The sequence below is a fragment of the Misgurnus anguillicaudatus genome, chromosome 24, assembly GCF_027580225.2.
Source record: "Misgurnus anguillicaudatus chromosome 24, ASM2758022v2, whole genome shotgun sequence".
Classification (NCBI taxonomy): Eukaryota; Metazoa; Chordata; class Actinopteri; order Cypriniformes; family Cobitidae; genus Misgurnus; species Misgurnus anguillicaudatus.
The window spans coordinates 37154358-37182082 of NC_073360.2; the positions used below are offsets into that span (position 1 = coordinate 37154358).

At 35.4% G+C, this 27725-nt stretch overlaps 2 protein-coding genes across 7 annotated transcripts in view; both read left to right on the plus strand.

Moving 5' to 3' along the window:
• The window catches only part of LOC129438574 (NACHT, LRR and PYD domains-containing protein 3), a 102737-nt gene that overhangs the window by 19340 nt on the left and 55672 nt on the right, over positions 1-27725 (plus strand). The gene's annotated exons all lie outside the window — the stretch shown is intronic.
• LOC129438569 (NLR family CARD domain-containing protein 3) lies at positions 5413-27161 on the plus strand. 6 transcript variants are annotated; one of them, XM_073862936.1, is made up of 9 exons: positions 5413-5516; positions 18442-18526; positions 18632-18715; positions 20197-21897; positions 21975-22148; positions 23839-24012; positions 24334-24507; positions 25925-26098; positions 26287-27159. In XM_073862936.1, the coding sequence occupies exons 2-9, from the start codon at positions 18483-18485 to the stop codon at positions 26309-26311; spliced, it is 2550 nt and encodes an 849-aa protein (XP_073719037.1). In that variant the 5' UTR covers positions 5413-5516; positions 18442-18482; the 3' UTR covers positions 26312-27159. The 6 variants fall into 6 exon arrangements, with proteins under 6 accessions (XP_073719037.1, XP_073719032.1, XP_073719034.1 ...); XM_073862931.1 differs by lacking the exons at positions 18442-18526; positions 18632-18715; positions 20197-21897; positions 21975-22148 and adding exons at positions 5956-6040; positions 6146-6229; positions 6415-8115; positions 9479-9652 and having other exon boundaries at positions 5417-5516; positions 26287-27161; XM_073862933.1 differs by lacking the exons at positions 18442-18526; positions 18632-18715; positions 20197-21897; positions 21975-22148 and adding exons at positions 5956-6040; positions 6146-6229; positions 6415-8115; positions 9479-9652 and having other exon boundaries at positions 5476-5539; positions 26287-27161.

Sequence of the window (27725 nt, forward strand, 5' to 3'; positions counted from 1 at the left end):
AGTTATCATCATCTACAGTGCATAATATCATCCAAAGATTCAGAGAATCTGGAACAGTCTCTGTGCGTAAGGGTCAAGACCGGAAAACCATACCGGATGCCCGTGATCTTCGGGCTCTTAGACAGCACTGCATCACATACAGGAATGCTACTGTAATGGAAATCATAACATGGGCTCTGGAATACTTCCAGAAAACATTGTCAGTGAACACAATCCACCGTGCCATTCGCTGTTGCCAGCTAAAACTCTGTAGGTCAAAAAAGAAGCCATATCTAAACATGATCCAGAAGCGCAGGTGTTTTCCCTGGGCAAGGCTCATTTAAAATGGACTTTGGCAAAGTGGAAAACTGTTCTGTGGTCCAACAAATCAAAATTTGAAGTTCTTTTTGAAAAACTGGGATGCCATTTCATCCGGACTAAAGAGGACAATGACAAACCAAATTGTTATTAGCGCTCTTTTCAGAAGCCTGCATCTCTGATGGTTTGGGGTTGTATGAGTGCGTGTGGCATGAGCAGCTTACACATCTGGAAAGGCACCATCAATGCTGAAAGGTTTATCCAAGTTCTAGATACATATGATCCCATTCAGACGTCGTCTCTTTCAGGGAAGACCTTGCATTTTCCAACATGACAATGCCAGACCACATACTGCATCAATTACAACATCAAGACTGCGTAGAAGAAGTATCTGAGTACTGAAATGGCCAGCCTGCAGTCCAGATCTGTCACCCAAAGAAAAGATTTGGTGCATCATAAAGCGGAAGATGCGACAAAGAAGACCTAAGACAGTTGAGCAGCTAGAAGCCTGTTTTATACAAGAATGGGACAACATTCCTATTCCTAAACATTGGTCCTCCTCCAGCTGTTCCTTATGTGTACATTTAAATTTTCTGGCCTCTTATTGCTACCTGTCCCAACTTTTTTTGGAATGTGTAGCTCTCATGAAATCCAAAATGAGCCAATATTTGGCATGACATTTCAAAATATCTTACTTTCAACATTTGATATGTTATCTATATTCTACTGTGAATAAAATATAAGTTTATGAGATTTGTAAATTGTTCCATTCCTTTTTAACTCACAATTTCTACTATGTCCCAACTTTTTCTGTTTTGGGGTTGTACTATTATAGCAACATTACACACTAACTAGGGTTTAAAAAATGGGATCAGGAAGAACGTGACCTTTAACGTTATATTTAAGGGATTTAAGGACTTTCATGCAACTGTGCACAGAACTGTAAGATTTACCAAAGTACACAATATGAAGTTTTCCGAACAGTGCTACCACTAGTCCCAGACTAAAATGCATGTTTGAGCTACCTTAATATAAAAACATCTTGCACTGACATATTTCAACATTTATCCGTGACTTTATTTCATCCTAAGATGCACATCAGTATTGTTTATTTGTTAGGTATGTTTGTAAAAACTACTTAAGTGTCCTAATATAACTAGGCCTGGTCCTGGATTAATCTAAACCCTGTCTGGGAAACTGCCCCAATGTGTTTATGTATGCTTTAATTGTAATGCATTTCTGTATATAATATTTGTATTAAAGTATTTTTGTATAAGATTCATGTTTTAAAAAAGATTTTGTACAATCAGCAAAAGAAAATAAAGGAGTCCGTATCCGTGACAAGGATTATTTCACGGGCTTCAGCAGCAGCAACGTGCAGGAGATCTCGTCTCAGGACTGGAGTGTTGGCATCCCCACTGCTGAGTCCCGAATCACTTCGAGCTGTGTCGCTCAAACATTGACTATGCCTTCATCTAGATCCAGGAATCCCGTGATGAAAAAACATCGTACCTCAAAGTTCTTCCAAACGCTTAATCAGGCTCGGACTGTGTGGGATCCTCGATGTAAAGTTAAAGGGTTGTTCGGTGGACATTTAAATATTAGGAGTATGGCAAACAAACGCGAACAATTGGAAAATTTGCTTATAGATTCTAATGTTGATTTTCTTGGACTATCAGAGACCTGGTTAACTCAATCATCTCCGGAGGCACTTATTGTTATGCCAGGATATAATGTTTTTAGGAAAGATCGTAATCATGGAAAGGGAGGGTGGGTTTTATTATATGTGAAAAATACTATAAATTGCAAACAAATTGAATGGCCTGGTGAAACAGATATTGAATGTGTTGGTGTTAACATCTCACTTTCAGCTGAAATGAATTTTAGTTTAATTTGTTTTTATCGAAAACCCTCAGCGAAGCTTGTATTCTATGATCAGCTAAAAAATCTCCTAAATAATTTGGATTTTAACAAGGAGATTATATTGATGGGGGATTTTAATGTTAACTGGAGTGATAAGAGTGGTAGAAAAAAGCTAAAAAACATCATGGACTATTTTAATCTTACACAGTTAATTGAACAACCCACAAGATTAACTAATCGATCTGAAAGTAGAATAGATTTACTATTCACAAATAGACCAGAGCGCATTACTAAGACCCTTAACTTAGTGACAGGACTTTCAGATCATAATATCATTTTTTTTTCCAGAAAACTAAAAAAACTTCGTTTTCTTTCATCTGCCAAATCAATATGCAATCATGAATCAGTTCCTACTGGTCAACAGGAAAATCTTGGAGTAGCATTAGGCGAGATTGAATGGAGCGGGGTTCTCTCTAAAGGAGATTTAGAGAGTAACTGTGACCAATTTACGACAAAAATTAATACAGTTATGAGGCCTTATTTAAAAAAACGGAGCCATAAGAAACGTAGGGACACATTGCCATGGTTTAATTCAGAATGTAGGAAACTTATGAAGGAAAGAGATTTATTATTGAAAAAATCATTAAAATCAGGACTTACAACAGACAGACAAAAGTTCACCTCATTAAGAAATAAAGTAATAAAAACACTGAGACAAGCTAAAGCCAATTTTTTAATTGATACTATTAAAGAGGCTAGAGGAAATGGAAAGAAGATATGGCAAACCATCAACAAGCTGCTTGGCAGAAAACAGAATTATAACAATAAAGTTTTAGAGTTGAAAATTAACACTGAATTAGTTATAGATTCAAATATCATAGCAGCTGAACTAAACAAATTTTTCTTAGACTCTGTCTATGAAATAACTAAGTTTTTTAATCCACCTAGCTACTCTATTCGCTCCATTGATTGTGCCCAGCCAATTTTTCATTTACAACAAATAACAGAGTTAGAGGTATCAAGCATTATCAATAGCTTAAATAATTCAAAGTCGATGGATACCCATGGTCTTGATACAGATTTTTTAAAAATGCACAAAGAGGTCCTTTTACAGCCTATTACACACTTGATTAATCAATCTTTAAGTCAATCCATAGTGCCTTCAGCTTGGAAGATGGCCCTGGTCACACCTATTTTTAAATCAGGAGATAGATCTGATATGAACAACTATCGGCCAATCAGTATTCTACCTGTTGTTTCTAAAATCCTTGAAAAATGGGTGGCTACACTAATGATCCAACATCTCAATAAAATTAATAATTCATTCCACCCCATGCAATTTGGTTTTAGGGCTCATCATTCAACGGAAACAGCTAACTGTTTGTTTTTAGAAAAGGTTAAAGGCTATTTAGATAGGAGTTCTTATGTTGGTGCTGTCTTCCTTGACCTAAAGCGAGCTTTTGATACAGTAAACCACGAAATACTCTTGTCTAAATTGACATATTTTAATTTCTCAGAGCAAGCTCTACAGTGGATAAAATCATACTTGACCTGTAGAAAGCAATGTGTTTGTATAAATGACACAAGGTCTCCATTTAGTGCTTGTCCAGTTGGGGTCCCCCAAGGCTCCATACTTGGTCCGATTTTATTCACACTTTACATAAATGACCTGCCTGAGGCATGCAAAAATGTTGATGTCCAAATGTATGCAGACGATGCTGTGATTTTTACTCATGATAAAAACTACTTACAGATTGCCTCTACTCTTACATCAGCAATGGCGCACATTGATGACTGGCTCACTAAATCATGTCTCTATTTAAATACTAAAAAAACTGTATGGCATTTACCAAACAAAGCACAAAGGTGTCAAATTCTAATGTGTTTTTTAGAGGACAGGAGCTTAATCTTGTTAATGAATTCAAGTATTTAGGTGTTACATATGACTCCAACTTGACATTCAGACGACATGTAAAAAATGTAACAAATAAAGTTAAATTCAGTCTGCAGAATTTTAAACAAATTAGGCCATTTCTTAACATCAAAGCTGCCAAGTTGTTCCTATATACTATGATTTTTTCACATATTGAGTATTTTTTTATAAACTGGTCTTTAACTAGTATATCTAATCTAAAAACTATTGAATCTCTTTATAAGAAAGCCATAAAAATCTTTGATAAGAAGACAATGTTATTTCACCACTGTAATATTTTAGAGAGACATAATTTTCTAAGTTTTGAGAATTTTAAACGTTTTAAGTACATCTGTCTGGTCTATAAGGTGCTAAATAATCTTGCGCCGCCTCCACTGCATGCCTTTTACAAAAGGCTTGCAAGTGGAGGTAGCACACGGGCCTCTGTTAAAAGGGACTGTGTGATACCATTTAGACGTACTACCCTTGGTCAAAATGTGTTGTCAATAATAGGTGGCAAATTGTGGAATAGTCTGCCTCTACCGATAAGAGAGTGTCCAACTTTTAACAATTTTAAAACACAATTGAAATTGTGGCTCTTGGAGAACCAGAGGTGTACACATTATTAACTGTTATATTGATATACTGCACTTGTTTTACTGATACTAAAATGTCTTCTTTGTTGTTGTATTTTTATTCTGTCTATTTAAATGTGTCTTGTATTTTTCATGGATATTCTTATTCTTTGTAGTTGTCATAGTGAATTAATGTGGTATGTTGTTGGTTATGTTCTGGTTAGTGTTTGTTACCGGCCTAGGGACTACAGATGAAAAGTAGTATTTCTTTACTAATTCTGGCATATTTACATGTTGTCTGTCTTTACAACATTGTTCATGAATATGCATGGTCCCTATTAAATAAATAAATACAAATACTTAAAATCATTTTATCATTTTCACATTTGTAGTGCTGCCTCACGATTATTTGCGACTAATCATTTGCAGAATAAAAGTTTTTGTTTACATAAGTTTTGTGGATGTACTGTGTATAATAATTATTAATAAACACACACACATACACTCACACATATAATTAAGAAAATGTACATGTGTATATACATGTTTATATTTATATATATATAATTTATATTACATATAAATATAAATATTTATTATGTAAATATATATTTTTCTTCAAATTATACATGTATGTGTGTGTATTTATATATACATAATTAGTATACACGGTACACACACACGCACACATAATGAATAGAATTTAACCAGTATCAGGCAGATTTTCCTCGTCACACTCCAGTACAGTTGGTGGCGCTATGCACATTTACAGTTAGTTTGCAACCCGCTAGTAAACCCACAAAAGAAGAAGAAGAAGACGACACCCCCCAAACAAACTCGGAGACCCCAGAAATCCGAAGGGCTTTGAGGTAATCAACTAATACAACTACCGGTACTTGTTTTTACAGTTTGATTCTGTTTTAATGTCCGAATGCCAGTAAGAAGAAAATAACGTTTAGATATGAATCTGCATACGCGATCGACAGATCGAAGATTATATTTATCTTTGAAAGCTCATTTAAAAATACATCTCGAGTAAAACAGCTTAACGGAACACGAGTACAAAATGCTGCATCCTCGTCGTATGTGAAGTTTAATGCATGTAAGGAAATTACACAGAGACACAACTATAAAGTTTTGTTAATTTACACATTTGTTTGAAAGCGATTCAATATATTTTTATGTCTTAACAACAGACTGTAAAGGATTATATGTAAGATCACATGTTGTTTTCAATAAACATTAATGTTATTTTTTGAATACAGTACACATGATTAACTGTAATCTGATCTGTGTGTTAAATTTGAGTTTATCAGAAGAGATTAGATGAAGAGTTCAGTTGTGTGTCTATGAAGAATGAGAGGCCAATGGATCCACTAACAGCATTTAAGAGGTGACCTGACAAAAAAATAACATTTACATTTAACACAGTTTTATTCACACAAAGACGCACATCAATTAAAACTTAATATTTTTTGATTCTCTTCCTGATATTCAGATCAGACGTAATGGAACCCGTCTGTAAAAAGATGAAGTTTGAGCAATCTGTGAATCAACCACAATATGTGTGTCCTCAATTCAGGTAAACTATAGATAATTTGACATTTGATTCTGTTTGTTTTAGATGTTATGTCAGGTTATAAATACACAAATACAATAAAATTTCAGCATGTGATAAATCTAAAAAATGTTGTGATTTTTAAACGATAATAAAAATAAAATTTCCTCAATACATGTACTTCTCTAACTTCTGTTTTCATTTTACAGCCATGACTCTAAAATTAATGAAGTCCTGAACACATTTAAATCAAATCTGAGAGAGAAGTTTCAGTGTTTGTATCCAGGAACATCAAAGCAGAGAAACCCAACACTACTGAATGAGATCTACACAGAGCTCAACATCACAGAGATTAAAAGTGGAGAGGCAGAGGAGACACCAATCAAATGTAATGACATCTTTAAACCTTTACCTGAACAACACAAACACATCAGAAGTGTGCTGACAAAGGGAGTCGCTGGCATTGGAAAAACAGTCTCTGTACAGAAGTTCATTCTGGACTGGGCTGAAGAGAAAGAGAATCAGGACGTCCACCTCATATTTCCACTTCCTTTCAGAGAGATCAATTTGATGAAGGATAAAACACTCAGTCTTTTAGATCTTCTTCATCTTTTCTTCCCAGAGACAAAAGAAATGGAAATCTTCAGTGATAAATATAAAGTGTTGTTCATCTTTGATGGTTTGGATGAGTGTCGTTTGTCTCTGGATTTTAAAAGCAAATTGAAGTTGTGTGATGTACGTAAATCAACCTCAGTTAACGTGATGCTGACAAACCTCATCAAGGGGAATCTGTTTCCCTCTGCTCACATCTGGATCACCTCCAGACCAGCAGCAGCTGATCTCATCCCCTCTATGTGTGTTGATCGAGTCACAGAGGTACGAGGCTTCAGTGATCCACAGAAGGAGAAATACTTCAGGAAGAAAATCGGTGATAAGAGTCTGTCTCATCAAATCATCTCACACCTGAAGTCATCCAGGAGTCTCTACATCATGTGTCACATCCCAGTCTTCTGCTGGATTTCCGGCACTGTTCTAGAGACAATATTGAGTGAAGCAAAAAGAAGACAGATCCCCAAGACTCTCACTCAAATGTACACTCAATTCCTGATCATTCAGAAGGACTACGAGAAGAATAAAGACATGGTCTTCAAAATGTGTAAACTAGCTTTTGAGCAGATTATGAAAGGCAATCTGATCTTCTATGATGAAGACTTGTTAGAGTGTGGCATTGATGTATCAGAAGCATCAGTGTACTCAGGATTGTGTACTCAGATCTTCAGAGAGGAGTTTGGTTTGTGTCAGAGGAAAGTTTACAGCTTTTTTCATCCGAGCATTCAGGAACATCTAGCAGCTCTACATGTGCACCTCTCTTTTATGAACAACGACACAAGTGTGTTGACTGCATTTAAAATGAATCAAAGTTGTAAGCCTTCAATACCTGATCTGTATCATAGAGCTATAGATGAGACTGTGAAGAGTAAAAATGGACATCTGGATCTCTTTCTTCGTTTTTTTCTGGGTTTGTCACTGCCGTTGAATCAGAATCTCATACCAGGTCTGAGGTTACTGACATGCTCCAACTGTAAGATCAATGCGAAAACAATGAAATACATAAAAGAGAAGATCAGGAAGAATCCTTCACCAGAGAAATCCATCAATCTGCTTCAGTGTCTGAATGAACTGGGTGATGTTTTACTAGTGAAGGAAATCCAACAATATCTGACATCTACAATAATAAATAAAACCACACTCTCTTCATATCAGTGGTCAGCTATTGTTTCTGTGATGCTGACATCAGGACACGAGCTAAAGAACTTTACTATGAATCAGTTTGTTAAAGGAATCAATGCTGAATCACTGAACGTTCTTCAGAAGCTGCTGCCTGTGATATGTGAATCCAGATCAGTTCAGTAAGTGTGAACAGTCACTTTACTCTTAAACCTTTATTATTGCACTGATTCTTGAAACTTTGGCAAAAACATGTCCCACTAAGAAAAGTGCTAATTCTGTTGGAAATTAATAACATTTTCATGAAGAAAGAGAATCAATGTTATAATCAGGGGGTCCTTTGCGCATATGTAAGGTTCTTTTATAGTTTTTTTTTTATTAATTTAATGATTGTATGCGGCCCATTGCCTACAAAATCAGCTATCCTCGGTTAAGAGATAATAATTTCTACTTGATTAAAAAAGCCAAAAGTAATAATTGAATTGAATAATATATTTACCACATGAAAGAGTACATTATAATATGTATTAAGAACCACAAACAGTGAGTTTTGAACAATATTTACTATTATTTTGTGATTGCTCAAAATGTGTCCCACATATTCATCACCACCGTCAGATATTTATAAAAAGCAATAAAATCAGACAACTAAAGGGGGTCAACTGTATTCCTGAGGACCCCATTTTCAAACCTTCAGCTCTACTGCATGCTTCAAGATCACTCAAGCTCTTGTATGTTTGCTATTTTCTCTTAAACTTGCTCATATTTTTGGACACTGCTACTGTGACAACCATAACATGTCAACACCGTCATCTTTGTAAAAAAATATTAGATTAGATTATGAAATAAATGTATCATTTTTAAGAGGAGGTCTGAAGTAGTTAGCAACAGAGGGGAAACAAGATGGCTAATGTGAACTACTCCTCTATTTCATGTGAAAGAGTAGGTTTTTGTCACCACTATCAGATGTCACCGCATTAGGTTTTCTGTCTTTCCGGTCAGGTTTTATGTATTTTAGGAAGTTATTATTTGATTTTTGTTCTTCACAGTGCTCAGGATTGTTATTTTTTAGACCAAATATTTACATAAAGTTTAAGCAAGAAGCCATTTACCTGAGTGGTATACATTTGTAATGAGGCCACTGTCACCACCGTCAGATTACTGTCACCACCGTCAGACAGAGTTTTATTTGTTTTAAATAAATATGCTTGCAATATGTTTCTTTAGTGCTGTTGAGTTATTAAATTAATAGTCTCTCTTAATACAAAAATATGTTTATTAAATAAAAAATCATTACTTCTATTTAGGCTTAAAGTAAACATTATATAAGTAATTATTGGAAAAACACCTATTTTATGAAAAAAAAAATACAAACGGGAGGTTGCACCGGTAAATTGCTGAACAGCAGACCTTGGTCTATAATGATATACCTTCAGATTTTGTAATGTAACTAACTTTTTTTTCAAAAGTTAAACCGGTTTTAGCCAAATTCCCAAGAATTACTATTTGGTAATATTTTAAACATTTTTTTTTATTTCTCTACAGGTTAATTTCTTGGAATATCACAGATGAACGTTGTGTTGCTCTGTCTTCAGCTCTGAGATCAAACCCATCACACCTGAGAGAACTGAATCTGGGTAATAATAAACTGAAAGATTCAGGAGTGAAGCTGATCTCTGACGTACTGAAGAATCCTGACTGTAAACTGCAGATACTGAAGTAAGATCATATGATGTTTTGTGATGTAATAAAGTCATGAATCTATTTTAATTGTTTATTTTCTATCTGCTGTTGTGAATTGATCTTCACATGATCTAATCCTACAAAGAGGATATTTCAGGTCTGATAATGATGACAAACAGGAGACTTTCAGAACACTTTTAACATCTACATCTGTCAACATCATACAATCTTAAAGGGACATTCCACCTTTTTTGAAAATATGCTCATTTTCCAGCTCCCCTAGAGTTAAACGTTTGATTCTTACCGTTTTGGAATCCATCAGCTGATCTCCGGGTCTGGTGCTAGCACTTTTAGAATAGCGAAAATAGGCCCCTCCTATTAAAAGGTTTTTTAGCACGATGCTAATGGTCTAATCATATTCAATGGATTGTGCTAAGCTATGCTAAAAGTGCTAGCACCAGACTCAGAGATCAGCTGAATGGATTCCAAAATGGTAAGAATTCGGCGAAGCTCCTGCCACGCAAACACACGCTGCTCACGCGTTCGGTGTTCATTCGCCACTTACGCTCTGCTCACACTTGCGGTGTAAACGGGCGTAACAGTCAGTTGAGCTTTAGATTTGTAATGATCTTTAAAGGGATAGTTCACTCAAAAATTTAAATTTTATCCTGAATCACTTACCTTTGTGTCGTTCCAAACCCGTAAGTCCTTTGATCTTGAAAACAAATTTTTAAATATTTTTGATAAAAACTGGGATACTTGTGACTGTCCCATAATATGCTATTAAAGTATCAGTGTGCGTCCATGATCAGACTGTAGGGATGTAACGATAAAATCGGGTGTCCCATTAAAAATGCAGAATGTCTGAATTCGGTTTTGAATCGCAAGGCTGCAATTCTTTGTTTTATGCAAAGCTTGTGCGTGTACTACGGCATTTGGTCAGTAGGAAATCCTTATCAATCTAGAATCATTATGAGTCGGAGTCGTTTATAACGTGCATTTAATATCATTCAAAATATTCGTTATTATCATGAAAATACCTGAAACAATTTGAAGAACAGCGATATAAATATTCCTATAGACATTTCTGGAATAGCCGCTGCGTCCCAATCCGCCTACTTCCAAAAAAAGCACTACTTCGCCTACTATATAGTATGGAAGTAGACGGTTTGGGACGCAGCAAGCGTTTTTAATGCTGCTACTTCTGTTGCACAAAGGGAGTTTCTGCATAAGAGCGACCCCTGGCGTTCGGATGTGCCAGGATTTCACCGTAATTTATTCATTGAGAAATGTGCATTTGCACAGTTAATCTTTACACCTCTACCATACTTTGATGCATGCGCTGGGACCTGTTCATGTAGTTGCCAGCGTTTTTCCTTTTTAGAGCCATTTGCAAGCATTGCAAACAATACTTTGACAACCTGTTTAAAGAGGCGATCATCCCCATATGAAAGATATGCACGCTTCATCAAAAATATCTAAAAATGTGTTTTGAAGGTAATGAAAGGACTGACGGGTTTTGGGAAGCATGATAAAATTAAAATGTTACCCCTGTAATAATGTGTGTATGGTGAAATGAGAGAGTGAAGTGTATGTCATTGTTCTCTACAGGTTGAATTCTTGTTATATCTCAGTTGAAGGTTGTGTTGCTCTGACTTCAGCTCTGAGATCAAACCCATCACACCTGAGAGAACTGCATCTGTCTAATAATTATCTTGGAGATTCAGCAATGGAGCATCTCTCTGATCTACTGGAGCATCCTAACTGTAAACTGGAGAAACTCTGGTAAGATCACAAACTAACAAAACGAAATCTGAAGTGTGTGTTGTGATCTGAGCAACTGAAGTGTGTTTTTTTTCTCTACAGGTTGTGTTTTTGTAATATCACAGATGAAGGTTGTGTTGCTCTGTCTTCAGCTCTGACATCAAACCCATTCCATCTGAGAGAACTGAGTCTGTGTAATAATAAACTTGGAGATTTAGGAGTAAAGCTGCTGTCTGCTGTACTGGAGAATACTCGCTGTAAACTGGAGATACTGAAGTAAGATCATTTTTCTGTAGTCACACATGATGTGGTTCTCAAAGAGATATTAGGAAGCTGTCAATTTTAAGAGACATGAAGAGTTCAGATTGAAAACCCTCTAAATGTGTGTGTGTGTGTGTGTGTGTGTGTGTGCGCGTCATGCGAGAACAGCATAAGTGAAACAAAACACAAGAGCAATACTTTTAATAAGGTAGCCTAAAATTTTTCTAACAAGCAAACACTCCCGTATCAGAAATTACCAGCACAGTAATTACTGACAACGTAGGGTAGGCTATTTAAATAAAACAACGAAAATAAATGAACGAAGTTCAACAAACTGTAATAAAACGGTAGCATACTTTCAAAATCAAGTTTATTTATAACACTTACACCATCCAATATGTTTTTTTTCATCATCAGAACAATAAAGAAGATATTTTGCATAAACCCCAGTGCTCCGTCATGCTAGTCAATCAATCCGCACACTTTAAGAGCTAAAGCACATATATCCAATACAAAAGTAATCCGCCATAACTCCGTGTGACATATTGACGTCTTGTGAAGCAAATCAATCAGTTTTTGCAAGAAACTGAACGTTATTTACAACACTATTAGCGTGAATGCCAAAGCAGGAAGCGCGCTTTCAGTTTGAGGCGATCTCTTGCACTGGTGCCGTTTGATGGCTGTTGGCTATGGATGTTGGTCTCTCTGCGCCACTTATAGAGCGGGAGCGTGAAGCGCACGTCCTGCTTGGCAAAAGCTCTGCATTAACGCTGAAAATATTTATATATTCGAATCTCAAAACTGAAAATCGAATGTCAACCCACGGAACGAATATTCGAATTTTCTGGTCCAGCCCTAGTAATTTCACTTTAATGGCAATGTTAAGGTTATTACCGTACTTTCCGGACTTTAAACCGCACCGGAGTATAAACCGCATCATTCAAAAATGCGTTATTAAGATGAAATAACATATATAAGTCACAGTGGACTGTGGTATATACGTCGTGTTTATTTGGAAAATTATTTCACAAAATCCAAGACGATGAACAGACATCTGGAAAGGCAAGTTATTTAACTAAAGAATATCAGACAGAACAGCAGGCTGAATAGATGTCTGTACATTAAAAGTAATATTATCAGTTATTTAAAGGAGCATTTCACCCGTAGAAACATTAATCTTTATTGAAAGTGTGTCCTATTTGTAGTCGAAATGAAACATACATTTCGAATTTGGTGCCTATTTGACCGAGAAAAGAGGTGTTAGTCTCACTCCCTCAACAAAGATATTGGAGTTCCTTCTTTCAATGATGCAAAATGATGATTTTACATCCTTGAAAGAAGGAAGTACAACACTGAAATCTGTATTTCTCCCGTCTCATCGGCAACTGAGAAAATGATGCATGACCATTCAAAAAACATGACTGGGGTTCTAACTATACAAAGATTAATGCAAATGGGTGAAGGGTCCCTTTAAAAGATAAACCATAGCATACAGAACTTACCTGGAAGGTTGAATAGTTCAATTAAACCAAAAAAGTGTGAAGTTCGCATACTCGTCATTCCACATTACTGAAATCCACTGAATTACATAAATACAGAAGCAGCATATGGCGGACTGGCGCGGCTGTAAACGGTAATGTTGTCTCTTGCCTCATAAATGTCAAAATTAATTCATACTGACTTACAAGGTGCACCAGCCAAGTTATGGAAAAAAAAACCGCTTATAGACCGAAAAATACGGTAGACAGAAATTGAAATGCCTTATTTTCACAAATATCACTTAAGTTATTTCATTTGTATTTAACAATTTTAAAAAACCCTCTATATACAAGCAAGCTTTTCTTAGCAAAACCTTTATTTCACTAAAAAATCCACTTCTTTGGACAATTTGCAAAATTGCTGAAGATGCATCTAGAAACTTTTCAAATGATAAAAGTCAGAATGTAAAAATTAACTGAATCACACATTATCTATGCTATGATCTATGTGACTGCAACATAGAGGTTGTATTCAGGTCCAAAGTTTAAATCTGATTTGTTTGGTGCACTTAGAGGACTTTGCTGAAATTTTTTTATGTGGATTCTACCAACAAAGCGCTTTTTCTGAATGGCCTGAGACCAAGAAGAAAAGCTCATTGAAAGCAAAGGTATTTGATGAATAATACTTGCCAAAAGCATTTGGTTAATATTATTATCTCAACAGAGGGGTGTTTAGCGTCTTTTGCATCTGAGCTCCTCAAAACAAACATAAATGCCTTTGCTTACAGATCAGATTTTCTACAAAACAAATCAAACTAATGTGATCAATCACATCTGCTGGCTTTATTTTAACATGTGAAGATTGCTCAATGCTGAACTAATAAGAAATAACAAATTGAAGGACTGTGTTTTCATGAATTCAAGTTCATCAAGTTCTTACATCTGACACAATCGTTTCTCATTCATTTCTCTTTTCTTGTTGCATGTTATTGTCATTGTTTTCTTCTTCATACAGTGTAGATGTGGTGTTAGATAATAAAACAAAATGTGTTTACACCAGGATTTAGTAGAAGTTCATGACACACTGCTTAAACAACCCAACACTATTAACTCATTCACCGCCATTGACGAGTTATCTCGTCATTTATGAGTTCATATTTAACTAATAAAAATGCCTTTCTTGACGAATTTCAAAGTGAAAGTGTAATACCGCTTTTATCCACCAGATGGCGCCAAAACGAATTTATCAAAAACGGATGTTAAAAAGATTTTAAGATATATTTTAAATGCCTTTATGTTTGATAGTCATTCTGAGTCTGATCTCTAACATAAATTCCTTTAAAAAAACGAAAATTTTTAAGCTTTTTGCTCAAAATGTTGTATTTTTGAAGAGAAATATCCATATTTCAGTCGTTAAATTAAGTGGAAAAAGTAAATATATAATGAAACATGTTTTCCCCATTTTGTTTGTTTGTTTGTTTGTTTATTGTTTGTTTGAAAGCAGAGGGTGTGTTCTTTAATTTGATATAATTTGTATGTTTATATATTTATAGAAAATAATTTTTCCTGAAAGGAATTTTGTGAAAATTTTGTTAAAATCACAAAAATGCAGGTGGGCAACTTTTCTCAAAAAGGCTGGCGGTGAATGTGTTAAATTAAAATTGCTAAAACATGTATTAAAAAAAGAAAAATTAACGACTAAAGTGTGTGTCAATGTTCTTCACAGGTTGAATGATTGTTATATCACAGATGAAGGTTGTTTTGCTCTGACTTCAGCTCTGAGATTAAACCCATCACACCTGACAGATCTGTTTTTGTCTAATAATAATCTGGGAGATTTAGGAATGAAGCTGATCTCTAATCTGACAAATGATTTAAATTACAAACAGAAAAAACTAAGGTGAGCAGTGATTTGTATTTATTATATATTTAAAAATGTCATGTCATCTAGTGATGTTAAGTTAATTAAGGTTTTAATTGGATAATATGAAATAATAAACTCTAGTAATAGGGAGCTTAAAAATAAGCCTATTTTCAAAAAAAGTAGAGTGTTGCTTTAAATAAATGTGCTGTTTCTGTGTTTTCTAAGAATCACAGTAAAGATGAACTCATAACAGGAGTTGAAAATGTAAGATGGTGTCAAACCCGGACAAATGCCTTCAAATGGCTGGATCCACAGGGAGCCATTTTCGGAAAACATTTAATTCATGTTGAATCAACATCTGAAACCTCTCTGAAAGAATTCCCATTTACCCCCAAGAAGGCCACCATCATGGTTTGGGGACAAAGTCTTACACCTCATCAAGCTGTTCAGCTCTCAGGACAAACTGTATGTCAAATGCTGCATTCTGCATGCACAGATTGTCTGAAACCAGCCTTGTTTGATGTCATATGAAGTATTTTAATGCAAGCGGTACAATTTGGTTGATTAATATAACAACAGAATTCAATATTAAAATGTAACAATACATTAAGCAAACTTCACTCAGTGCCTCGCCTCTTAGGCATAAACCAATCACCCACTGTATGCAAATTAAGGACAGCCCTGTGTTTACAGCAACCAATCAGTGCCACATTCCTATATGCTTTGTTCTCTCTGGATACTTAAGGAAAAGTTTTGATTTTCTCTATTCAGAAATGAACCCCATGATGATGTGTCTTGGGTATTTTTATTTTATTTTGCTTACCATGTATGCAATGGTTTTTCCTTTGTTTCGTATTTGAATTGTTTGTAAATTGGCTTCTGAATTGTTTTTCCTACCTGGTTAATAAATGGTTACGTTTGTTTTCATTCTACTTTGCTCTGTATTATTGACTCTTCTAAGTTGTTATAAAGTATTACGATATATCCTTGGCACCATAAACCCACGGCCGTGGTATAAATTCATGCTAATCGTCTATACCGCTAACTAAGTGGGCTGTCAGGTGATAAGTCAGGACCTCTGATCATTATCCCTACTATAATTACATTATTTTATGGTCATATAATTGACTATATCAGATTAGACGGATGGCGCCTTCTTGTAACTCTGGTTATAGTTGGAGTTCTGTATTAAGTTGTTTATAGGTAATTGGCTGGTGTAGTTTTTAATAAGGGCATGCCAGCATGGGGCAGTTTCTTCAACCATTTCCTCTGGTTACATGGATAGACAAATTATTTAATTCTAACTAAGTCGTATGTAATTGTGATTGGCTATAAGGAATCAAACATCACATGTGAAGTTAAAGAACCTGTTATAGTCCCTTGAGTTTTAAGGGAAAATGGGACTTAAGTACTTACTTTAGCATTTAAGGGTAAGTACTTATTGACGGCCTTATGGTTGCCTGAGTGAACACTTAAGGGTTTTTCTTGCAACCCATTTTTATTAAGGGTACCTTTAAAGCTCCTGTTCTTTCTGTGATTTTGAAGCTTTGTAAAAGCTTTGAGCTTTATCATTTTACAGGTATTATTTATGCTATTATAGCAACATTACACACTAACTAGGGTTTTAAAAATGGGACCAGGAAGAACGTGACCTTTAACATTATATTTAAGGGATTTCTTAGCTTAAGGACTTTCATGCAACTGTCCACAGAACTGTAAGATTTACAAAAGTACACAGTATGAAGTTTTCCAGACAGTGCTTACCCTAGTCCCAGACTAAAATGCATGTTTGAGCTACCTTAATATAAAAACATCTTGCACTGGCATATTTTAGCATATATCAGTGACTTTGTTTCGTCCTAAGATGCACATCAGTATTGTTTATTTGTTAGGTATGTTTGTAAAAACTACTTAAGTGTCCCAATATAACTAGGCCTGGTCTTGGATTAATCCAACCCTTTCTGGGAAACTGCCCCAATGTGTTCATGTATGCTTTAATTGTAATGCATTTCTGTATATAATATTTGTGTTAACATATTTTTGTATATTCATGTTTTAAAAAAGATTTTGTACAATCAGCAAAATAAAATAAATGAGTCCATATCTGTGGCAAGGATTGTTTCACTTAAAATCATTTCAAGTTTTTGTTTACATAATTTATGTGGATGTACTGTGTATAATAATTATTAATAAACACACAAACGCACACACACACATATAATTAAGAAACATTTGCATACATGTTTATATGTATATATAATTTATATTACATAAACATTTATTATATAAATATATATATTTCTTAAAATTATACATTTATGTGTGTGTATTTATATATATACATAATGATACACAGTGTACACACACAAACACACACACACACACACACAAACACATATATTATGTAAACAAAAACTTCATTCTGCAAACTTTAGTCATGACTAATCGATTTGGACATTTTGTCAACTGTGTGCTTTCCATCATTTATCAAAATACTTCCAAAATATTTTTCCTACTATGCAATGAGATACTCATGCATGAAAGTAAGACTTTTTTAAGTAAATTGAAGCAAAATAATATCAATCATAAGTAGGAAGGAATATACAATATTTACGAGATTAAGAATGGGACAATATGCAACATAGGTAAACGCAACACGGGTCTTTGTGATGTGTGTCAGGAAATGAAGACAGCGGAGCATGTTATATCAGCAGAAAAAAATATCATATAAAGAGGTAAAAGACATGTGTATTACAGAATTCACAATGGGTAATATTTTAAATGAAGGGACAAAAACGGATATATTAATAATAGCAATGATGAGGTTCTTAAAAACACCGCGTTAATTAATAGAATTTAACCAGTATCAGGCAGATTACGTCATACTCCAGTACAGTAGGTGGCGGTATGCACATTTACAGTTAGTTTTCAACCCGCCAGTAAACCCACAAAAGAAGAAGATGACGACACCCCCAAACAAACTCGGAGACCCCAGAAATCTGAAGGGCTTTGAGGTAATCAACTAACACAACTACTTTTTTTTTACAGTTTCATTCTGTTTTAATGACCGAATGTCAGTAAGAATAAAATAACGTTTAGATATAAATCTGCATACGCGATGGACATCGGTTATATTTATCTTTGAAAGCTCATTTAAAGACATCTCGAGTAAAACAGTTTAACGGTTGCTTTAATGGAGCACGAGTACAAAATGCTGCATCCTCGTCGTATGTGAAGTTTAATGCATGTAAGGAAATCACACAGAGACACACATCTATAAAGTTTTATTGATTGACACATTTGTTTGAAAGCGATTCAATATATATTTTTATGCCTTAACAACAGACTGTAAAGGATTATATGTAAGATCACATGTTGTTTTCAATAAACATTAATGTTATTTTTTGAATACAGTACACATGATTAAACTGTCATCTGATATGTGTGTTATATTTCAGTTTATCAGAAGAGATTAGATGCAGATTTCAGTTGTGTGTCTATGAAGAATGAGAGGCCAATGGATCCACTAACAGCATTTAAGAGGTGACCTGACAAAAAAATAACATTTACATTTAACACAGTTTTATTCACATAAAGACGCACATCAATTAAAACGTAATATTTTTTGATTCTCTTCCTGATATTCAGATCAGACGTAATGGAACCCGTTTGTAAAAAGATAAGGTTTGAGCAATCTGTGAATCAACCACAATATGTGTGTCCTCAATTCAGGTAAACTATAGATAATTTGACATTTGATTCTGTTTGTTTTAGATGTTATGTCAGGTTATAAATACACAAATTCATTAACATTTCAGCATGTGATAAATCTAAAAAATGTTGTGGTTTTAAATGATAACAAAAATCAAATTTCCTCAATACATGTACTTCTCTAAGGCTGCGTTCACACGGTACCGTAATACGGTTGTCAAAACCGTATTTGAGTCCTTAAGACGGTTCCGTTCACACGCAGTTCGGTTATTTACGGGTTTGACAACCGCATTCTATAACCGACTTCACACCCGTAACTTTTTGGGTTTCACAACCGTATTTACAGAGAAACTGTGCCGTGTGAACGGAATCGCACTGAACAACCAGTTGTCTGTCACGTCATTCGTTGCTCTTGTGTTAAGATAACGTTACAGTGCATGAAAATGACTGCAAACTAAGCACCAGAATTGCTCCATAAGGTTAATGTGATAGTATATTACCTTCATAGACGCCACAGAACATATTGCATTACGCATAAAATTGCGTGCAGCCAAGTAAGTGAGATATATAAAGTTTAAACTTTAAAAGTGGACGATTAATATAATGTTAACTGTATAATACAAGGGATATACAAATTTGCTGTTTATTTACTCACCTTTTATCTTCAGTAGAGCAATAAAGAAGATATTTTGCAAAAAAAAAAAACATCTGTGATTCATATAATGCAAGGCAAAAGATGAGTCACTTTGAGAGGTCAAAAAGCAGATATATCCAATACAAAAGTAACCTCCATGACTCCTGGTGACATTTTTTGCTGCTTGTGAAGCAAATCGGTCGGTTTTTGCAGGATATTGAACGTTGTTTACAACATTATTAGCATCCATAAAGAACTGTGGCAACATATAAAGTGCGCTTTTTACACTCCCGCTCTTTAGGTGGCGCTAAGAGGCTGGTTTTGCCTGTGGTTGGTAAACCATACTTTCTGCGCCACCTACAGAGCGGGAGCGTAAGCGCACTTCCTATTTGGCTGCGTTAATGGTTTAAATAAAGTTCGATTTCTTGCTAAAACGGATCGATTTGCTTCATAAGTCATTATGATTACTTTTATATTGTATATATCTGCTTTGGTAAAACGTGCAGTTGCTGAAACTTATTTTATGTTAATTCATTTTGGAAATTAAAACCACCCTTGTTTATTTTTCTCTGCACAATGGTAAGCGTTACACCAGCCAGCTGTTTTTATTAATTACATAAATAAAGTTTTGCCCATTGCATAAATAATACTTTTTTTATATTTTCGTCCGTCACTATGGTTACAGGCGCGTGTAACTAGAATACGGGTTTGAGGTCGGTTGCTCGTTTATACAGGCAGTGTTCTATTTGTGTCTTTAATTTGCTGTGTGAACATGACACTTCCAGACTCAAACCTGTAAGTAAATACGGTTGTCACTCCCGAAATTTTGTCGTGTGAACGCACCCTAACTTCTGTTTTCATTTTACAGCCGTGACTCTAAAATTAATGAAGTCCTGAACACATTTAAATCAAATCTGAGAGAGAAGTTTCAGTGTTTGTATCCAGGAACATCAAAGCAGAGAAACCCAACACTACTGAATGAGATCTACACAGAGCTCAACATCACAGAGATTAAAAGTGGAGAGGCAGAGGAGACACCAATCAAATGTAATGACATCTTTAAACCTTTACCTGAACAAGACACACACATCAGAAGTGTGCTGACAAAGGGAGTCGCTGGCATTGGAAAAACAGTCTCTATACAGAAGTTCATTCTGGACTGGGCTGAAGAGAAAGAGAATCAGGACGTCCACCTCATATTTCCACTTCCTTTCAGAGAGATCAATTTGATGAAGGACAAAACACTCAGTCTTTTAGATCTTCTTCATCTTTTCTTCCCAGAGATAAAAGAAATGGAAATATTCAGTGATAAATATAAAGTGTTGTTCATCTTTGATGGTTTGGATGAGTGTCGTCTGTCTCTGGATTTTCACAGCAGTGTGAGGTTGTGTGATGTACGTAAATCAACCTCAGTGAACGTGATGCTGACAAACCTCATCAAGGGGAATCTGTTTCCCTCTGCTCACATCTGGATCACCTCCAGACCAGCAGCAGCTGATCTCATCCCCTTTCTGTGTGTTGATCGAGTCACAGAGGTACAAGGCTTCAGTGATCCACAGAAGGAGGAATACTTCAGGAAGAGAATCAGTGATGAGAGTCTGTCTGATCAAATCATCTCACACCTGAAGTCATCCAGAAGTCTCTACATCATGTGTCACATCCCAGTCTTCTGCTGGATTTCAGGCACTGTTCTAGAGAGAATATTGAGTGAAACAAAAAGAGGAGAGATCCCCAAGACTCTCACTCAAATGTACACACACTTCCTGATCATTCAGAAGGACTACGAGAAGAATAAAGACATGATCTTCAAAATTTGTAAACTGGCTTTTGAGCAGATTATGAAAGGCAATCTGATCTTCTATGATGAAGACTTGATAGAGTGTGGCATTGATGTATCAGAAGCATCAGTGTACTCAGGATTGTGTACTCAGATCTTCAGAGAGGAGTTTGGTTTGTGTCAGAGGAAAGTTTACAGCTTTTTTCATCCGAGCATTCAGGAACATCTAGCAGCTCTACATGTGCACCTCTCTTTTATGAATAACAACATAAGTGTGTTGCATGCATTTAAAATGAATCAAAGTTGTAAGCCTTCAATACCTGATCTGTATCATAGAGCTATAGATGAGACTGTGAAGAGTAAAAGTGGACATCTGGATCTCTTTCTTCGTTTTTTTCTGGGTTTGTCACAGAAGTCGCATCAGAATCTCATACCAGGTCTGAGGTTACTGACATGCTACAACTGTCTAATCAATGCGAAAACGATCAAATACATAAAAGAGAAGATCAGGAAGAATCCTTCACCAGAGAAATCCATCAATCTGTTTCAGTGTCTGAATGAACTGGGTGATGTTTTACTAGAGAAGGAAATCCAACAATATCTGACATCTATAACATTAAGTAACATCAAACTCTCTTCATATCAGTGGTCAGCTATAGTTTCGGTGATGCTGACATCAAAACAGGAGCTAAAGAAGTTTAATATGAATCCGTTTGTTAAAGGAATCAATGCTGAATCACTGAAAGTTCTTAAGGAGCTGCTGCCTGTGATTTGTGAATCCAGATCAATTCAGTAAGTGTGAACAGTCACTTTACTCTTAAACCTTTATTTTTGGTAATATTTTAAACATCTTTTTTATTTCTCTACAGGTTAATTTCTTGGAATATCACAGATGAACGTTGTGTTGCTCTGTCTTCAGCTTTGAGATCAAACCCATCACATCTGAGAGAACTGAATCTGGGTAATAATAAACTGAAAGATTCAGGAGTGAAGCTGCTCTCTGACGTACTGAAGAATCCTCAATGTAAACTGCAGATACTAAAGTAAGATCATATGATGTTTTGTGATGTAATGAATCTGTTTTAATTGTTTATTGTCTATCTGCTGTTGTGAATTGATCTTCACATGATCTAATCCTCCAAAGAAGATACTTCAGGTCTGAGAATGATGACAAACAGGACACTTTAAGAACACTTTTAACATCTACACCTGTTAACATCATACAATCTTAAAGGGACATTCCACTTTTTTTTTTAAATATGCCCATTTTCCAGCTTCCCTAGAGTTAAACGTTTGATTCTTACCGTTTTGGAATCCATCCAGCTGATCTCCGTGTCTGGTGCTAGCACTTTTAGCATAGCGAAAATAGTCCCCTGCTATTGAAAGGAAACAAGGGGGCTATTTTCGGGCACAGCGTAATATCACTACATCTGCTGCAGGCATGTTACAGCAGCCAAGTCACTGATTATTACGCCAGTTTGAGAGTATCGTTCCTAGCCATATCTGCCTAGAAAATAGCAGCCTTTAGTTTTCCGTCTGTCTTAGTACACAATATAACTACAGAAGGGTCAAGTTTTAAATAGGAAAAATATCGAAACTCTTTGGTGTTTTTTAGTGCGATGCTAATGGCCTTATCAGATTTAATGGATTGTGCTAAGCTATGCTAAAAGTGGTAGCGCCAGACCCGGAGATCAGCTGAATGGATTCCAAAACAGTAAAAATCAAATGTTTAACTCTAGGGGAGCTGGAAAATGAGCATATTATCAAAAAAAGTGGAATGTCCCTTTAACACAGTCAGGACTGTATGAACCCAGCAATCAGTTTTACCTTTATGTTTCAATGTACTTAAAAGTAACATTTTTATTGTTTTGAAGTTAATTTCTGAATTTCTCTAATCTTGTCCTGTTACGTGACAAAATAGTTCAGGTTCAGACATCAGACGAAGTTTTGTCAAACGCCGGTTTCACACCGCAAGCGTGAGCAGTGCGTATGCGTAACGTGAGGAGAGAGCGTTTTCTGCGCGTGGCCATTGTGCTTTCACACCGGCTGCGTTTGCAGCGCATACTGTGCAGTTTAATAACAGTATAGAAATCTCAAGTTAACATTACTTTATTTTACATGCATTTATGAGCAAAACCTCTTCAAGACGCCTTTTGACAGTCAGTGTAATTTATATAACTGTGATTTGTTTAATCTACGTTGCTTTCGTGTTGTTCTGGTCCGTGTAGTGACAGATATAGACACAATACACAATTATAGACATGAAAAGCCCATGGCACCTTATTAAATCTTTTTCTCTTAAGTTTCTATTATTCAAGCCCTAAACAGAAATGAAAGACGTCACCAAAAAGTAACATGCCATCAGTGGGTCAATCTGAATGTTATGAAGGGTCGAGAACACAAAGCTAACAACTTTTTTCAATAATTTGTTCTCCTCCTTGGTCCTTTCAGTGTGTGTTCATGAGCAGACTGTGATGCATGCATTTTTTCCTTTTAGAGCCATTTGCAAGCATTGCAAACAATACTTTGACAACCTGTATAAAGAGCCGATCATCCCCATATGAAAGATATGCACGCTTAATCAAAAATATCTTAAAATGTGTTTTGAAGATAATGAAAGGACTGATGGGTTTTGGGAGGCATGATAAAATTAAAATGTTATCCCTATTTACCTTGATCAGATGTGTGTATGGTGAAATGAGAGAGTGAAGTGTGTGTCATTGTTCTCTACAGGTTGAATTCTTGTAATATCACAGTTGAAGGTTGTGCTGCTCTGACTTCAGCTCTGACATCAAACCCATCACACCTGAGAGAACTAAATCTGTCTAATAATTATCTTGGAGATTCAGCAATGGAGCATCTCTCTGATCTACTGGAGCATCCTGACTGTAAACTGGAGAAACTCTGGTAAGATCATTCACACATGATGTGATTCTCAGAGTGAAATTGTGAAGTGTCTTACAGGTCAGATAGCTAAAGACCAGACAGGGGGCAGAAACAAAGAGCAAACCGCACAATCACTAGAGACCAGACAGCAAGATTGTAACTGACAGTCAGGACCATAATCCAGAGAGAGACAGCAGAGGGAAACAAAATATGATCAACAGTCCAGCAGAGCAAACACCACATAAAAAAACTATAAATAACACAAACTAACAAAAGGATATCCATGTTAATCTGAATTGTGTGTTGTGATCTGAGCGACTGAAGTGTTATTTTTCTCTACAGCTTGAGTGTTTGTAATATCACAGATGAAGGTTGTGTTGCTCTGTCGTCAGCGCTGACATCAAACCCATTACATCTGAGAGGACTGAGTCTGTGTAATAATAAACTTGGAGATTTAGGAGTAAAGCTGCTGTCTGCTGTACTGGAGAATACTCGCTGTAAACTGGAGATACTGAAGTAAGATCATTTTTCTGTAGTCACACATTTGGTTCTCAAAGAGATATTAGGAAGCTATCAATTTTGAGAGACATGAAGCGTTCAGATGCGAAACCTCTAAATCAGAGGTCCCCAACCACCGGGTCGCGGCCCAGTACCGGGTTGTGGACAAGTTCCCACCGGGTCCAAAGAACATCTCTGATTTTTTTTAATAGCCATGTAATAGCATAATTGGGTATTTTGTACTTAAAGAGCCAACTTCAAATAACATCGATCATTTCAGCATTTGTACAGAGCCTCTCTCTCTCTCTCTCTCTCTCTCTCTCTCTCTCTCTCTCTCTTTCTCTCTCTCTCTCTCTACCAGCGCATCAGCTCTCACATTGCTGTTATAGTACTTCTAAAACACAATCGATCAAAGAACTGCAGAGGTATGACTTTATGAATCATTTGCAAATGTACCTCCCAAATCATATAAATACGCGGAGACGTTCAACTGTGTGACATCGCAAATGTCTGAAAAGTAATAATTTTATTCTTCTTTGAAACAACTTCAGAATTATCCAGCGATCGTGGCACCATGATCAAAGTAAACTATTAATAATAATATTTTAGCGGCTATACTTTTAACATAAGTTTGAAAGGAACCTAAATAGTCCTGTGTCAATCATCATTAAAATCATATGGTAGCCTAAATGGGAATGTCCATGCCTCCGCACCCAGCCGCAATTATTTTGGCATCTCTCCTCCTCCACTGCATTTTTTTTTGTTACTTGGACTTGGGGCTCTAGCCAACAACGATTCGATCTGCCTTCGAGAACAGCAAGCCAAGTCTGTTTACCATTCATTATTAAAACTAGTTAAACAATGAAAGTAAAAAACAATCCGCCAAAATATGGTTTTACACCTTTATAGAAAATATACTATAAATAAAGTAATGATTAATTTTCCAAACGCATGGTTGTTATCTTTAATTCCGTTTAAAACGTTATACATTTCACTTTTTTTCACTTTTCAGCACTTTGTTCGAACAGCAACTCGGCGACCAAACGTGCCAAAAGCATTTTAGCGTGTTTAGCGTCTTTTGCATCTGAGCTCCTCATTTGACAAACAAACATAAATGCCAAGATAAATGCCTTTGCTTACAGATCAGATTTTCTACAAAACAAATCAAAATAATGTGATCGATCACATCTGCTGGCTTTATTTTAACATGTGAAGACTGCCCAATGCTGAACTAATAAGAAATAACAAATTTAAGTCCTGTGTTTTCATTCATTTAAGTTCATCAAGTTCTTACAACTCATCTCATTCATTTCTCTTTTCTTGTTGCATGTTATTGTCATTATTGTCAAACAGCCCAACACTATTAAATTAAAATTTGCTTAAACATGTATGAAAATAAATGAAAGACTAAAGTGTGTGTCAATGTTCTTCACAGGTTGAATGCTTGTAATATCACAGATGAAGGTTGTTTTGCTCTGACTTCAGCTCTGAGATTAAACCCATCACACCTGAGAGATCTGTTTTTGTCTCATAATAATCTGGGAGATTTAGGAATGAAGCTGATCTCTGATCTGACAAATGATTTAAATTACAAACAGAAAAAAATAAGGTGAGTAATGATTTGTATTTATTATATATTTAAAAATGTCATGTCATCTAGTGATGTTAAGTTGATTAAGGTTTTAATTGGATAATATGAAATAATAAACTCTAGTTCTATGGAGCTTGAAAAGGAGCCTATTTAAAAAAAAGTAGAGTGTTGCTTTAAATAAATATGCTGTTTCTGTGTTTTCTCAGAATCATAGTAAAGATGAACTCATAACAAGAGTTGAATATGTAAGATGGTGTCAAACCCGGACAAATGACTTCAAATGGCCGGATCCACAGGGAGCCATTTTTCAGAAAAATTACATTCATGTTGAATCAACATCTGAAAACTCTTTCAAATAATTCACATCTACCCCCAAGAAGGCCACCATCATGGTTTGGGGACAAAGTCTCACACCTCACCAAGCTGTTCAGCTCTCAGGACAAACTGTATGTCAAATGCTGCATTCTGCATGCACAGATTGTCTGAAACCGGTTTTGTTTGAAGAATTCATATGAAGTATTTTAATGCAAGCGGTACAATTTGGTTGATTAATATAACAACAGAATTCAATATTAAAATGTAATAATACATTAAGCAAACCTCACTCAGTGCTGATAGACACCTCCCCTCTTAGGCATAAACCAATCACCTACTGTAGGCAAATTAACTGTAAGATTTACAAAAGTACACAATATGAAGTTTTCCAGACAGTGCTTACATTAGTCCCAGACTGAAATGCACATTTGAGCTACCTTAATATAAAAACATCTTGCACTGGCATATTTCAACATTTATCAGTGACTTTATTTCATCCTAAGATGCACATCAGTATTGTTTTTTGTTAGGTATGTTTGTAAAAACTACTTAAGTGTCCCAATATAACTAGGCCTGGTCCTGGATTAATCCAACCCTTTCTGGGAAACTGCCCCAATGTGTTCATGTATGCTTTAATTGTAATGCATTTCTGTATATAATATTTGTGTTGACATATTTTTGTATATTCATGTTTAAAAAAAAGATTTTGTACAATCAGCAAAAGAAAATAAATGAGTCCATATCTGTGACAAGGATTATTTCACTTAAAATCATATCAAGTTTTTGTTTACATAATTTATGTGGATGTACTGTGTATAATAATTATAAATTAATACACACACACAAAATTAAGAAACATTTGCATGTGTATATACATGTTTATATTTATATATAATTTATATTACATAAATGTAAATATTATATAAATATATATTTTTCTTAAAATTATAGATGTATGTGTGTGTATTTAATTATATATACATAATTATTACACACACACACACACAAAATGTAAAGAGAAACTTTAATTCTGCCAGCGTTAGTCGCCACTAATCGATTTGGACATTTTGTCAACTGTGTGCTTTCCATCATTTATCAAAATACTTCCAAAATATTTTTCCTACTATGCAATGATACTCATGCATGAAAGGAAGACATTTTTATTTAAGTAAATTAAAGCAAAATAATATCAATCATAAGAAGAAAGGAATATACAATATTTACGAGATTAAGGATGGGACAATAGCTATGCAACATCATAGGCAAACACAACACGGGTCTTTGTGATGTGTGTCAGGAAATGAAGACAGCGGAGCATGTTATATCAGCA

Excerpts from the sequence above, each read along its gene's own strand:
- LOC129438569 (XM_073862936.1), top strand. The coding sequence starts at position 18,483 with ATGAAGAATGAGAGGCCAATGGATCCACTAACAGCATTTAAGAG. Across the intron at positions 18,527-18,631 it reads CCACTAACAGCATTTAAGAG|ATCAGACGTAATGGAACCCG; the intron begins GTGACCTGACAA and ends CCTGATATTCAG. Across the intron at positions 18,716-20,196 it reads TATGTGTGTCCTCAATTCAG|CCGTGACTCTAAAATTAATG; the intron begins GTAAACTATAGA and ends TTCATTTTACAG.